Source organism: Sinocyclocheilus rhinocerous, unplaced genomic scaffold, assembly GCF_001515625.1.
Source record: "Sinocyclocheilus rhinocerous isolate Xijiao unplaced genomic scaffold, SAMN03320098_v1.1 scaffold3099, whole genome shotgun sequence".
NCBI classification, from domain to species: Eukaryota; Metazoa; Chordata; class Actinopteri; order Cypriniformes; family Cyprinidae; genus Sinocyclocheilus; species Sinocyclocheilus rhinocerous.
Genome location: NW_015649592.1, coordinates 59811 through 74036, shown reverse-complemented (window position 1 = coordinate 74036; position 14226 = coordinate 59811). Strand labels below are relative to the sequence as shown.

The window sequence follows — 14226 nt, the reverse complement described above, 5'->3', positions numbered from 1 at the left end:
GACAGAGAAGAGAAGTGGTCCAAGTACTGAGCCCTGAGGCACCCCAGTAGCTAGATGTTGTGACTTGGACACCTCACCTTTCCAAGATAGCTTGAAGGACCTATCTGAGAGGTAAGACTTAAACCACTGGCAAAAGTAAAGTATCAAAGAAACTTTTTAGTACTGGCAAAGTATCTTAAGAAAATCATTTATTTTGCACAAAGCAAACCTTGTAATGTGAGTGATTACATTTGGCTACTGCATGCTGTCTACATTTGTTACTTTAAAGGTATTTGGTGAACAAATAAAAGCTACGTCTACATTAATCCGGATGCACTTGAAAATGGCATTTTTGTTTTAAAATTCTCTATCCACACTATTTCAAGCATTTTCCATCCACACTGAAACGTCAGAAAACGTTAAATTCGCTTTACTGCGCATGCGTAAAACCTCATAAAAGCTCACTGAGACGATACAGATGGAACAGACATTATACATTTTCATGCAATTCTTCTGGTAAGATCATTTCATTTACCAAAATAATCTTTTTTTTTGCTTTTAGAAAAAGACAATGTAGCACATACAGAAAAACAGTACAAAACAGTGTTATAAATATAAAGCAAGTTTGACAATAAAACAAAAAGATTAAGCCAAAACAAAAGCACAAACATTGAAGTTAAATTTACATGTAATTATGTGAGGTGTAAAATTGTAATGCATATGAGTTGTACACCTCTATATCTTGTATAAAGTATATTTTTCAAAAAGAAAGATAGGAGGAAAATGGGAAAGAGAAGAAAGAACAAAATATATAAAATAAATTGATAAACAGAGGAAATGAAGAAAATAATTCAAATAATATCAATATCAATATAATTAAGTAAATAAATAGATTATAAAGCAGAGGGGAGGGAGAAAATAGAAAAGGGAGATAGGGTTGGTGGTTGGTTGTTGGTGGTATGGACTGGTATGCACTGTTCAGGAGGCATCAGAGTGGAGCAGTAGGACATATTTATAGCAAGGTACTGTACTGTACCATGAGAATAGTATAGACCGTTTCATCACGCACCTGGCCAGAAGTTTAACCGGTCTGTTTGTTTATCAGTCTGGCTTGTGGCGCCGACTACAAACGCAGTTAAAGTTAAGGTAATGAGTAGACTGAAGTTGGGCTCAAGTTGTTGTGCTGTGGGATGCAATGTTTCCCATACTCACCAGTCACCACAATATCAAAACTGACCGCCACAAATATATTTTCCAAATGGCTTTGACTTTGTTGAATAAACATCAAATGTTTTTATATCACTGTATCTCTGAAGGAAACCGACTGTCTTCAGAAAATTTTCGATGTCACTTTCATTTCATCTTGCATGTAATGCCTGATAAAGCAGCATTTGTGAGCGGAGCGCTGCTTTGTGTACAACCGTTACCAGGGAAACCAGCCTGCCGGTCTCGGATGTGAGTTCTCTCGATCTGAGAGCCAAGCACTCTGTTCTTGGAGCTCTGTGCAAATCAGGTTCTTAGGCCATTTTTTGCCTCCCTGTTTGGCTGCTGCTGTCATCGAGCTTGGCAGTGCTCCCCCTCACTCAAGAGCATCTCCTATGAGCACGCTGCTGCCAGGGAAAGCGTCTGGGTCCCCCCTCATCTCTGAGAGTTGAGTCCTCCGCTCCCTGGAGCTCCGTGAGGCAACCATACCAGGTGAATTAGGCCTTTCCTAACTGGCCTCCCTGATGACCGCCTCTGTGCTCATTATAGGGTCAATTATGAGAATGCTGCTCCCAGGAGCTCCCATCATGTGGCTGGCCTTATGGTTGAGTTGGCAGTGCTATCCTAACCCTAACTCAATTTAGAGGGTTGCCTATGAGCATGCCGGTCCCAAGGTGAGCATCTGAGTTCTCGTCTGATTTCTGAGAGTTGAGTCCTCCTCTCCCTGGTGTTCCATGAGGCACCCAAAAGAGGTTGTTAGGCCATCTTTGCCTCCCTGTTAGGCTGCGTTTATGGTTGAGCACAGCAGTGCTCCCCTCAGTCTCAAGGGTCGCCTATGAGCACAACGCTCCCAAGGTGAGCGTCAGAGTTCCCCTCTCATCGCTGAGAGTTGAATTCCTCTGCTCCCTGAAGCTGGAGCCCAGGGGCGGACTGGGACAAAATTTCAAGCTGAGAAATCTCACACTCATCCAGGCTATCCCATACACCCGCAACAAACTCTGAACCCCATTTTTTGTACGGCCATCACATAAAAAAAGGTTTAAATCCTTAGGCTGGGGACATGGTTCCATGAGGCACCCAAAAGAGGTTGTTAGGCCATCTTTGCCTCCCTGTTAGGCTGCGTTTATGGTTGAGCACAGCAGTGCTCCCCTCAGTCTCAAGGGTCGCTATGAGCACAACGCTCCCAAGGTGAGCGTCAGAGTTCCCCTCTCATCGCTGAGAGTTGAATTCCTCTGCTCCCTGAAGCTGGAGCCCAGGGGCGGACTGGGACAAAATTTCAAGCTGAGAAATCTCACACTCATCCAGGCTATCCCATACACCCGCAACAAACTCTGAAACACGGACAACCCCATTTTTTGTACGGCCATCACATAAAAAAGGTTTAAATCCTTAGGCTGGGGACATGCAAAATAATTAAAAGTTCTCTCCTGAACTGCACCTTCACTTCCATTTTCCTTTTCAGTCTATTTATTTTGCCCTGATATCTCTGTCTCTCACATGACTTTAATACTCAAGATGTAACAAAACTATACTTTTTAAATTGCCTAAATGTCAAAATTAGTACAATAACTACTTTACAACCCATACAAAAATTAAACATTATTTTATTATAGGAAAAGTACAGTAAGTATCTTTTTTGGAAAATGGATTATCATTTATATTTAGTTTTACTACAAATGCTATGGTAAAACTATGGTTATTGTAGCAAACCCATGGTTAATTTGTTGCTACCATGGTTTAACAATAGTAACCATTGTCTTTTGGATTTAGTAAAACTAACCCTATAAAACTGTACGATTATTTGTCTGGTAAACTACTACTGTAATTTTACAATAGATAATAATGATGTCCTTTAGCATTATTTTGAGTGACGAGTAATGGGCTGCAACTACTTAACTAAGTAAACAAAGACAAAACTACAGTAGCCTACACCACTCCATTCTCAAATCTCTCGCATTGATTACTCTGATCGAAACCTCTTGGCGGAGGCGCAGAGCGCTTGAGCCGAAGCTTAGGATTGCCAGTCACGACTAACTGATTCATGATTTGTTAGAGATCTGTTAACAAATGGTGAATCTGGAAATATTCGCTTTAGTACATTGGGCAGGCAAATATATAATAATAATAATAATAATATTTTAAAAATAAATGAATCTATCAAAAATCAAACAGGGCAGCGAACCTAATCGGTTGCCAGTCCACCGGGAATTCTCCCGGTTCTCCCGATGGCCAGTCCACGCCTGGCCACACTAAAAGCTTAGCAGTGCTCACCTCGCTCTAGAGGTTCACCTATGAGCACACTGCTCCCAAAATGAGCGTCTGAGTTCCCCTCTCATTTCGGAGGGTTGAGTCCTCTGCTCCCTGGAGCTCTGTGAGGCAGCCATACCAGGTTGTTAGGCCATCTTTTGCCTCCCTATTAGGCTGCTCTTATGGTTGAGCTTGGCAGTTCTCCCCTTGTTCTACAGGGTCACCAATGAGCACACCACACCCAAGGTGAGCGTCTGAGTTCCCCTTTCATCTGAGAGTTGAGTTCTCCACTCTCTTGAACTCAGTGAGGTCTTTAGCCTGATGACTGCCTCTGCGTTTGAGCCTGACATTGCTCCCCTCATTACAGGGTCACTTATGAGCATGCTGCTCTGGAGCGCCCATCATGTGACTGCCCTTATGGTTGAGTCAACTTGAGGGTCTCTTATGATTACACCACTCCCCGAGCTTAATCCAGGAAAAGAGCCCCCTAGGTGCAAGAGGCTCCATGAGTCAGTCATACGAGGTGACTAGGTCTCTTCATGGCCTCCACAATGGCACTGAGTGTTTATGGTAAGTGCACACTCTGAAAATTCTGTGCACTTTCTAAAACCCATATCTATGGTAAGTGCGCAAGCCTGTGCACTTTCTAAAATTCTTTATGGTAAGTGTCACGCGTTGCCAGCATCATATCCTTTCTCCGAGTTGGTTCAGGTCCCGGTTCTCGCCTTGGGCCCCACTCTTCGTATGTATCATTAGTGATACCATTAAAGTCTTCCATCTGACTGTGGGGGTATTTGCTTCCAGCTCAAGGAATCTGATGAGAGATCCTATGAGTAGCCCTCTGGGAGAATTAGGGGTAGACGTATTAATCCCACTAGGTAACAGGCTAGGGTCTGGTAATAAGGTCAACCTAGACGCCCGGCCATATCCCCTTAAAGGAATCACATTGCCATCCAATTCCAAGCCTTTGATCCCTGCCCTGGGACCGGGCTTTCTTTTGCCCAGCCCTTAACAGGTAAATTATTTTCGGTATGTATCTCAGGCCTTTGGCCGAAGGGGATAGCGTCACTAACAGCCGCTGATGCGTCCAAGGGGTGATTCCAATGGCCATGGTAGAGTTGGTACTTGGTGCTCGTCATGGTGCTTGGCATGCACTCCCCTCAGCATGGCAGCGTGGGTATTTCATTCCCCATAGTGACCGCTAGAGGACGCAGCTCGGGTTCCCTCCCAAGGGAAAATCTCAGGTTAACCATGGTTCCCTGAGAAGGGAACGAGACACTGTGTCCTCTTTACTTGCCATGCCTCGGATGCTAGTTTCAGATGAAGAAGTGGATGACATCATAGGCTGTCGCCGGCCAATGTTATTGTCGTGTTTAGACGCCTGCTGAAGGCGTTCCCCCATAGCGACCACTAGAGGACGCAGTGTCTCGTTCCCTTCTCAGGGAACCATGGTTACATGTGTAACCTGAGATGTTTTTCAGCATCAAGTGATATAATTATAGTTTTAGTTTTTGTTGGGCAAGGCTAATTAAGTTGATTAATTTACAAATATTGTTTGAAGCATTCCTATGTTTAGTAAAACCTGTTTGATCATGATGAATTAATGTTGGAATCAGTGTATCATTCTTCACTTGTATTGTTTTATTTAATATTGAAAGTAGAAAAATGAGACAACGTCTTCATTTTTTCCAAAAAATTAGAAATAAGAATTCAGCTTAATTTTTAGTTTTTCGTTCAGGGGTAGAAAAATGAATAAACGTCTTGAATATTCGATTTCTACACATGGGTGGGAATTAAACGCCCCTTACTGCTGATTGGTCAGCCGAAGATCAAACCGTGCCGTCATCAGTTCTTCCTCTGCTTGCAGCAGAATAATAGTTTTCAAAAAATAAATAAATAAAATAAAGATAAAAATAGTCCTCCGCTGCTGCAGTTGTGAGGATTGTTAACACGTTTATTGCAACTACATTTCATCTGTTTCTCATCAAACAACCAGACTGTTGGCACGATACAACCCATAACAGGGCAGAGCCTAGACAGGGCTTTCTTCTGTGTAGACATCATTTCTATTCTTTGCATCAGCTGGGCATGGCAGGGATATGACGGCTGTAATAGCCTACCCTGGTTGCCCAATAAGTTTGTTTAATTGATTAACCCTCAAAGACCGAGACAGCCGCCACCCGCGGCTAAAAATAACTATTGTTTTTAAATGTTTAATAACTTTTGAACCGCTAATCCTATCTGAATGTTTTAAAAAGTATCGTAAAGCTGAAATGCTCTGCTTTTCTGAGATATCGCATTTGTAGGCTCCGTAGTGTACATGATTACGTCATCACATTTTGATCAGCGTTGATTCATCAGATGAAACCAATGCATTTCGTTCCTCTGAGCCAAACAGGAACGATTGTTGATGTTTAGTAGGGGTGTAACGATCCATCGATATGGATCGATACATCGATTAAATGTTTAACGATACGATGTATCGATGCCACACATAAAGTATCGATATCTGTAGTATAAATAGGCACCTTATTTTGACACTGTCCACATTTTCACCAATGTCCGTCTATGCATTACCGCCAACGCTTGCATTCTCGGTCAAACTCTCGTGCCGGGACGATAAGACTGCCTGAAGGGTGAGCGTAAAAGGCGCTCTGGATAGATGAGGGAATTGTCGAGCGCTTGTGAGAAGTTTTCAGCACGCAGTGATGCGCACACATCCAAAGCGCACATATAGCCTACAGACAGCCGCATCGACAGCATGCTAATACCTAATTGAGCTCTCTTCCGCTTTTTTGTGCATGGATGAACAAATACAGACTAAATTACATCAACCTGTGCGCCTTGGTGAATATCCTAGTAAACACAGTCGGTTAGGCCTATGTCTTATAGTAAAGAGTTGAGAAGGAAAACGCATGTCTGTCAGTATATTGGATCCGTGCTTTCGTTCTTAAAGTGAAAGCAGACTAACGAAACTTCTGTCAAAGAAAAAAATCTCTCGCTGATTTTGACTGCACAACTTTTATAAGGATTAATCTATATTTAATTTATACAGTGAAGACTATGCAGTGTTATTTTACATTTGATTATTACATTTCTGTACCTGAAAATTTAATTTAGATCTACCTGAAAAACATAAAAAGCACTGTTTATTTAATTTGTGTCTTTGTTATATTGTATTTATTTTCTGCTATTGCTTGTATTTTGGTTATCTGTAGAAAAGGTTTTTAGCACTGAGCCCATAGTAGCAGCCAAAAAAAATAAATCAAAGTTTTAACAGCTTTATTTTTGTATTTTTTAATTAATTTTTCTACAACTGGAGTGCCTCATTTGTTTCCTAATGAGGATTTACATTATTTTACACGTGGCAAATTTTAGCACAGAAGCCTGAAAGACTGTCTTGACTCTTGTCATCTTAAGATTACTGATCTTGTGTGACTTATTTTATTTTTTTCAATTATTTATTTTTCTTTATTATTTAAAAAAAAAAGTGTAGGCTTATTTTTTGTTGTGAATGTCCCAATTGAGGAACAGGATATGAAAATTTAAGATAAATGTTCATGTTATATGTTTTGGTTGCATTTGTGAGTTAATAAAAATGTAGATGGTTGTTTAAAATAGGTATAATATCGATTCGATATTCTCCTGTATCGAATCGTATCGAAATTGTATCGTATAATTTTTTTTAAGTATCAACAAATATCGTATCGCTAGGTATGAGAATCGATATCGTATCGTATCGTGACGAACCATTCCAATATACACCCCTAATGCTTAGTCCCACCCCTGTGCCCAGATTGGTTCAAACTGTCATCTATTCAACCAATAAATATAGGTTTTGGTCTTTTGAACCACTATTTAGCGCGTTTCTTTGGAAATTTGAACAAACGTAAAGTGTCGTGTGTGCATGGAAACAAACACAAAATAACACATTTGTTGGCAAAATCGATTCCGACGCATAGTACAGCCAGCAGATCGATACATTTGGTGATTATATTATGTAAATAATTCTTATATAGTTTATAAAGATCATTTGCACTTTTTTCTGTGGCACTCTGTATTTTTCTCACTCATTTTGTGTGTAGTTTGTGAATCATTTGCACTGTTTCTATTTTTGTTGCACAAGACAATTTGTGCAATTGTTTTCGCTACTTGCTGCACTGTTTGTGTTTGTTGTTCATACTCGTATTGAAAATATATTTCTCTGAAAAAAGTCAAAAAAAATTTACTTTTTTGTTATTGTATAACACTGTTTCCACTTTCTTTACTCCCTAAATGTTTTTTGGACACATCTATATTGTTAGTAAACTAAATAGACCTGTTTTTCACTGAAAATCACCTATAACAATATTGTATTAAATGGCTATAACTTGCTTGGGCAATGTTATATGTAGACAAAATTTTATTTGGAAGTGTAAAACACCCAGATACAACTTTCTAAAGAAAAAAAATCCAAACTTCAGGAGTTTCTGTTGAGTACACAAGCAACAATTGTTTGATTTTTTTTGCTGTGTTTTTCTTAAAAATCTGGAAGTGTGCATGGAAACAAACACAAAATAACACATTTGTTGGCAAAATCGATTCCGATGCATAGTACAGCCAGCAGATCGATACATTTGGCGATTATATTATGTAAATAATTCTTATATAGTTTATAAAGATCATTTGCACTTTTTTCTGTGGCACTCTGTATTTTTCTCACTCATTTTGTGTGTAGTTTGTGAATCATTTGCACTGTTTCTATTTTTGTTGCACAAGACAATTTGTGCAATTGTTTTCGCTACTTGCTGCACTGTTTGTTTGTTGTTCATACTCGTATTGAAAATATATTTCTCTGAAAAAAGTCAAAAAAAATTTACTTTTTTGTTATTGTATAACACTGTTTCCAGTTTCTTTACTCCCTAAATGTTTTTTGGACACATCTATACTGTTAGTAAACTAAATAGACCTGTTTTTCACTGAAAATCACCTATAACAATATTGTATTAAATGGCTATAACTTGCTTGGGCAATGTTATATGAAGACAAAATTTTATTTGGAAGTGTAAAACACCCAGATACAACTTTCTAAAGAAAAAAAAATCCAAACTTCAGGAGTTTCTGTTGAGTACACAAGCAACAATTGTTAACGCACTGGATAGCTGGCTAATCAGAGCACACCTCGCTTTTCAGACCGATTAGTTTTGTAAAAATCGACGCGTTTCAGAAAGGCGGGGCATAGAGGAGAAACAATAATGTACAGTATGTGGAAAATAATGTGTTTTTTTTACTTTAAACCGCATAAACGCATTTCATTACACCAAATACACAAAATAATGTTCTTTTTAGCAGCATCATATGACCCCTTTTATGAAAGCGGGCATTAGCTGGAAGGATGCATTGGGTCTTTGTGGTTTAACAAAAGGGTCATAACAGCTGTATTCATATGTGTCGGTATTGTAGACGTGGCGTGGCTGACACAGAAGAGCGTAAACTGGCTGTGTACAGCTCATATTCTACAAAATGGCGCTACGCTGATGTGGAGAGGTGATTAATGACAAAAGTTTCATTTTGGGGTGGAGTATCCCTTTAATGTGGGATGGAGTGTTTAATGTAAGGGAAATTGGAGCGTGATCACTGATTATAATTGGGTAGATTGTGGTTTCTGTTGCATGCTGGTTAAGAGAATTACTAATGAGAAAAGGGTCAATTCGGGGATTTATACAGGGGAAAAGTTGTATATTTTCTGAGAGAAGGGTTGTTTATTTTCCAACGATCGCCAAGTCCAAGATTAGTCATGTATTATTTTAGTATTTCTGCAGAATGGGAGATTCTTAAACAATTAGTTGAATTTGATCGGTCTAATAACAGTGTTAACGTCTCCAGCAATAATAATATTTTTCATGTCACATAGTAATGAGAAGTTATGAAATAAAAAGCTGGTTCATCATTATTTGGTCCATATATATGATAAATCTGCCATCTGGATCAGTAATGGATGTTAACGATCAACAGAATATTTTTATTTATTAATATTGAAGCTCCTTGTTGTTTACTTTTGTATGTTGAAAAGTTGATTGATTTGATGTAAGATTTCCATGTTCTGAGTTTGAAATGTGTATTTCCTGTAAGAAAGATATCTCTGCCCCCAGTTTTGTTAAGTGGTTAATCATTTTAATTCTTTTCGCCACGCACCTTCCAGTTTAAGTGTTTTCATGATTATTAGTTAATATCTTGTGGGGAAAGAAAATGAAAGACATGCATATATTCAGAGAAGCACAACAATTATCTGGATAAAGCTGATGTTTTATGTATGAATGTTTGTGCATGTGTAGAATGTAAAGTGATGCATGGGGCAGTCGTGGCCTACAGTACACTCTACAATGCAAAAACGCCATATTCAAATGTATCCACTTTGGAGAGCGTTTTCAAAAAGCTCAGTTTTCCTTGACAACAATACTGTCTCAGTGTGGACGAAAGGCCAAAACAAAGACAAAAAAAAATGCTTTTTCAAATGGAAACGTATTAGTGTGGACCAGGCCTAAAAGATAGAATGGGAAATTACTTTCTGGTAACAACTTAATTCTCACTGGTTTGAACTACTATTGTGTTTTGTTTTGTGCTGACGCATGTAGAATTATAAACTTTAATATGTGTATTTGTATCATAGCAGTAGCTGTAAATCAAATGTAAGCTAGATAATACAGTCCAAATTGCTAGCTCAAATTAGTAAATGTCTGTTCCTTTTTCTAGTTAAAATGTAGCTGCTTTCTATTATTTATTTCACTTAGTGCTTTAAAGACTCATTTTAGATTGTAATGTTTTAATGTTAACCATAGAAGGTACAGCTGTCATGAGACCAGAGAGAAAGGCTGCATGGCTAGAAACTGCTGATCAACTGAATGCGCAAGTAGCAACCATGTTAAAATGTTTTCATATACAGTGTTGCCAGATTGGATGGACGATTTCCAGTCCAAAGGCTCACAAAAACCCGCCCATTCCAACAAAAAACTGCCCAAAACTTTAACTGTCAAAATAATGTGATTAGAATATGTAAATCAAGGTTGATAAGGGCCATTTTTAACTCCTTAAAACAAAATAATATAAATATAACGTTAGATAAATTTCCCACGTAAACGGATCAAATAGCCTACATTAAAGAGAATTGGACTACCGAACATGAATAAAATATGCAAGCAGACACTGTCAAAACGGCAATCAAGAAATTAACCGATACCCTCGAAACAACACATGCATCATTTTCAGTGTCAACAGTCAGAATAATCCAATTTAAATGCAAAAGGTGCCCAATATAGGCTGATTGGAAAAAGCAACATAATTAGCAGGTATTTCACACTCGTTCATGCACACACCATGACAGTCAAAACTGTGTCGTTCATTGATTACATATACTGTACGATAATCCAAGAATTAAAAAAAATCAACAACAATAATGCGCTTACATTCGTGTCGCTCTATAATTTTACACGGAACTTGAGGAAGTCTTTTGTGAAGTTCATATTGCAGAACGGGGTGCCCAACCCTGTTCCTGGAGATCTACCTTCCTGCAGACTTCAGTTCCAACCCTGATCAAACACACCTGTCTGTAATTATCAAGTGTTACTTCAGATCCTAATTAGTTGGTTCAGTTGTGTTTGATCAGGGTTGGAGCTGAACTCTGCAGAAAGGTAGATCTCTAGGAACAGGGTTGGGCACCCCTGTTGTAGAACATAATAGAACTTTGCACAGTCAAAACTAATCAAGTCTAGCCGTTTTCAAGGATTTATCAATCTGGACCGTTTAAAAGATAAAAGACAGGATCGTATAGACCCAGATATTTAGTTTCAATTTTGATTATTTAATTCAAATGTGCTCTGATTTCGGAGTTGCAGTGATAGAGCCTCGTGTCATCGCACTCCACAGTAATTCACGATTTGAGAGTCGAGTCATTCTCCCACTCTTTAACTTGTATTTAGGCATTGTGATTACTTGAATATAGTCATTTTTTGACAAAAAACATTCAGAATTGAGTGATTTATGACCATTTTCCATTGTTTCTCATCCTCTGACTCAAACAGTTGGTTTTGGGGTGTTTTCCGTTTGAGGTCAGTGGAAAAAGCCCACTTTTATGATTGGCTAACATCATTGCCCCATAATAAAACCTCACAAGGAATTATTGTGTGATGAATTTTTCATCTGATGGTTGCGTGGGGAGTCTGTCCCATTTTCTTTTTTTCCCTCTCTCTCTAAATTTTTTGCATTTTATCCCCTAGGAGAAATAAAAAATGGTACACTGAGATCTGTCTATATCTAGATTTCTTAAACTCAGTCATTAGATTATCTAGATTTTTTTAAATTTAATTGTATAACAGCCAGCTTAAACTGTGTAGGACACCGGCCGACCAGGATCAGGTTTGGACACCCTGGTGTAGGATCTAGCATACATGCATTACACAATTAGGTTTTGATGTTGATTGCTTTGTGCCATTAAACTGGGCTTAACTTTTATTTGTTTGTTTTTCAACTTTAGACCTAATGGCATTGAAAGAGGAAAGGGAAGTACTGAATGAAATTGAGGAGAAAGCTCAGTATGAGAATCTTCATGATTTCATAACCGGAGAAAAGTCTTTTTGTTCCGTACAGTCTGAAAAGACTTCCACACGAAAAAGAGCTCAAAAGACAGGAACTAAGAGTTGTTTCACTTGCTCTCATTGTGGAAAGGGTTTCAGTCAACAAGGAAACCTCAAAGTCCACCTGAACTGTTGAGTGGGGAGTTAGTCCACTTTTCTTTTTGTCCCCTCTCTCTAAATTTGTTGCATTTTATCCCCTAGGAGACATAAAAATGGCACATAATAGAGGTCAGTCTATATCTAGATTTCCTAAAATCTGCTATTAGATTTTTTTTAAATTAACTGAATAACGGTCAGCTTAAACTCTGTAGGACACCGGCCGACCAGGATCAGGTTTGGACACCCTGGTGTAGGATCTAGCATACATGCATTACACAATTAGGTTTTGATGTTGATTGCTTTGTGCCATTAAACTGGGCTTAACTTTTATTTGTTTGTTTTTCAACTTTAGACCTAATGGCATTGAAAGAGGAAAGGGAAGTACTGAATGAAATTGAGGAGAAAGCTCAGTATGAGAATCTTCATGATTTCATAACCGGAGAAAAGTCTTTTTGTTCCGTACAGTCTGAAAAGACTTCCACACGAAAAAGAGCTCAAAAGACAGGAACTAAGAGTTGTTTCACTTGCTCTCATTGTGGAAAGGGTTTCAGTCAACAAGGAAACCTCAAAGTCCACCTGAAAATTCACACTGGAGAGAAGCCTTTCATCTGCAAACAGTGTGGAAGCAGTTTCACTCAAAAAGGAAACCTTAAAGTCCACATGAAAATTCACACTGGAGAGAAGCCTTTCATCTGCAAACAGTGTGGAAACCGTTTCGCTCAAAAAGGAAACCTTAACAAGCACATGAGAGTTCACACAGGAGAGAAGTCTTTCACATGCTGTCAGTGTGGAAAGAGTTTCGGTCATCCTGGAAACCTTAAAAACCACATGAAAGTTCACACTGGAGAGAAGCCTTTCATCTGCAAACCGTGTGGAAGAAGTTTCAGTAATCCTGGAAACCTTAGAGTCCACATGAGAGTTCACACTGGAGAGAAGCCTTTCACCTGCAAACAGTGTGGAAAAAGTTTCAGCGGAAAATTAAAACTGAAATACCACATGAAAGTTCACACTGGAAAGAAACCCTTCACCTGCCATCTGTGTGGGAAAAGTTTCAAGCAAAAAGGATACCTTAATGCCCACAGGCGAATTCACACTTTGGAGAGACTTTTTCCCTGCCAACAGTGTGGAAACAGTTTCACTTATAAAAGAAGCCTTAACAGGCACATGAAAATTCACAATGGAGAGAAGCCTAACAGATCCCCTCAGTGTGGAAAGAGTTCAAATCAAAATGTATAAAATGGGAAGTTCTGGTCCTTGATTCTGATTGGTTGAGCCACATTCTAAGCTGTTGTAAATTACTCTACAAACATACACCTCTTTATTGTCTGTGTTATTTGGCAACCACTTTGTTGCAACCACAACTGTTTCTACGGAACTAAATTGTTTGGCAGAAGAGTGTTTTTATTAATATCGTTACATTTTATTTGCTTTGTTTTATTTTGTGAAACCTTGCTACTTGTATGGAATAACCGTTTTATAAAGCGATAAGCCCCGTGAAGCCGTGGTTTACAGTGAATTTATGACAGCTAAGGGGGTTTTAGGCACTCCACTCTGCATCGTGCCCAACAACGTCCCTAAGCTGTTATAAACTCACTGCATACCATGGGTTCGGCAACCACTTTGTTGCAACCACAACTGTTTCTGAGGAACCACATTGTTTGGCAGAAGAATGTTTTTATTAATATCATTACATTTAATTTGCTTTGTTTTATTTTGTGAGACCTTGCTACGTATATGGAATAACCGTTTTATAAAAGCAATAATCCCCATGAAGCAGTGGTTTACAGTGAATTTATGACAGCTAAGGGGGTTTTAGGCACTCCACTCTGCATCGTGCCCAACAACGTCCCTAAGCTGTTATAAACTCACTGCATACCATGGGTTCTTGTGGCTTATTGCTTTAGTAAACCTTGACGTCCACAGGCAAATTCACACTATGGAGAGCCTTTTTACCTGGTAACAGTGTGGAAAGAGTTTCACTCATAAAGGATACCTAAACAGGCACATGAGAGTTAAAGGGGTCATATGATGTTGCTAAAAAGAACATTATTTAGTGTATTTGGTGTAATGCAATGTTTATGCGGTTTAA

General features: G+C 38.8%; 1 protein-coding gene across 1 annotated transcript in view; it reads left to right on the top strand.

The window, feature by feature from the left end:
- The window catches only part of LOC107710873 (gastrula zinc finger protein XlCGF57.1-like), a 55336-nt gene that overhangs the window by 22715 nt on the left and 18395 nt on the right, over positions 1–14226 (top strand). The window contains exon 3 of the mRNA XM_016515737.1: positions 12710–13353. Within this exon, the coding sequence (XP_016371223.1) occupies positions 12710–13353 (644 nt within the window). The remainder of the gene's footprint in view (positions 1–12709; positions 13354–14226) is intronic.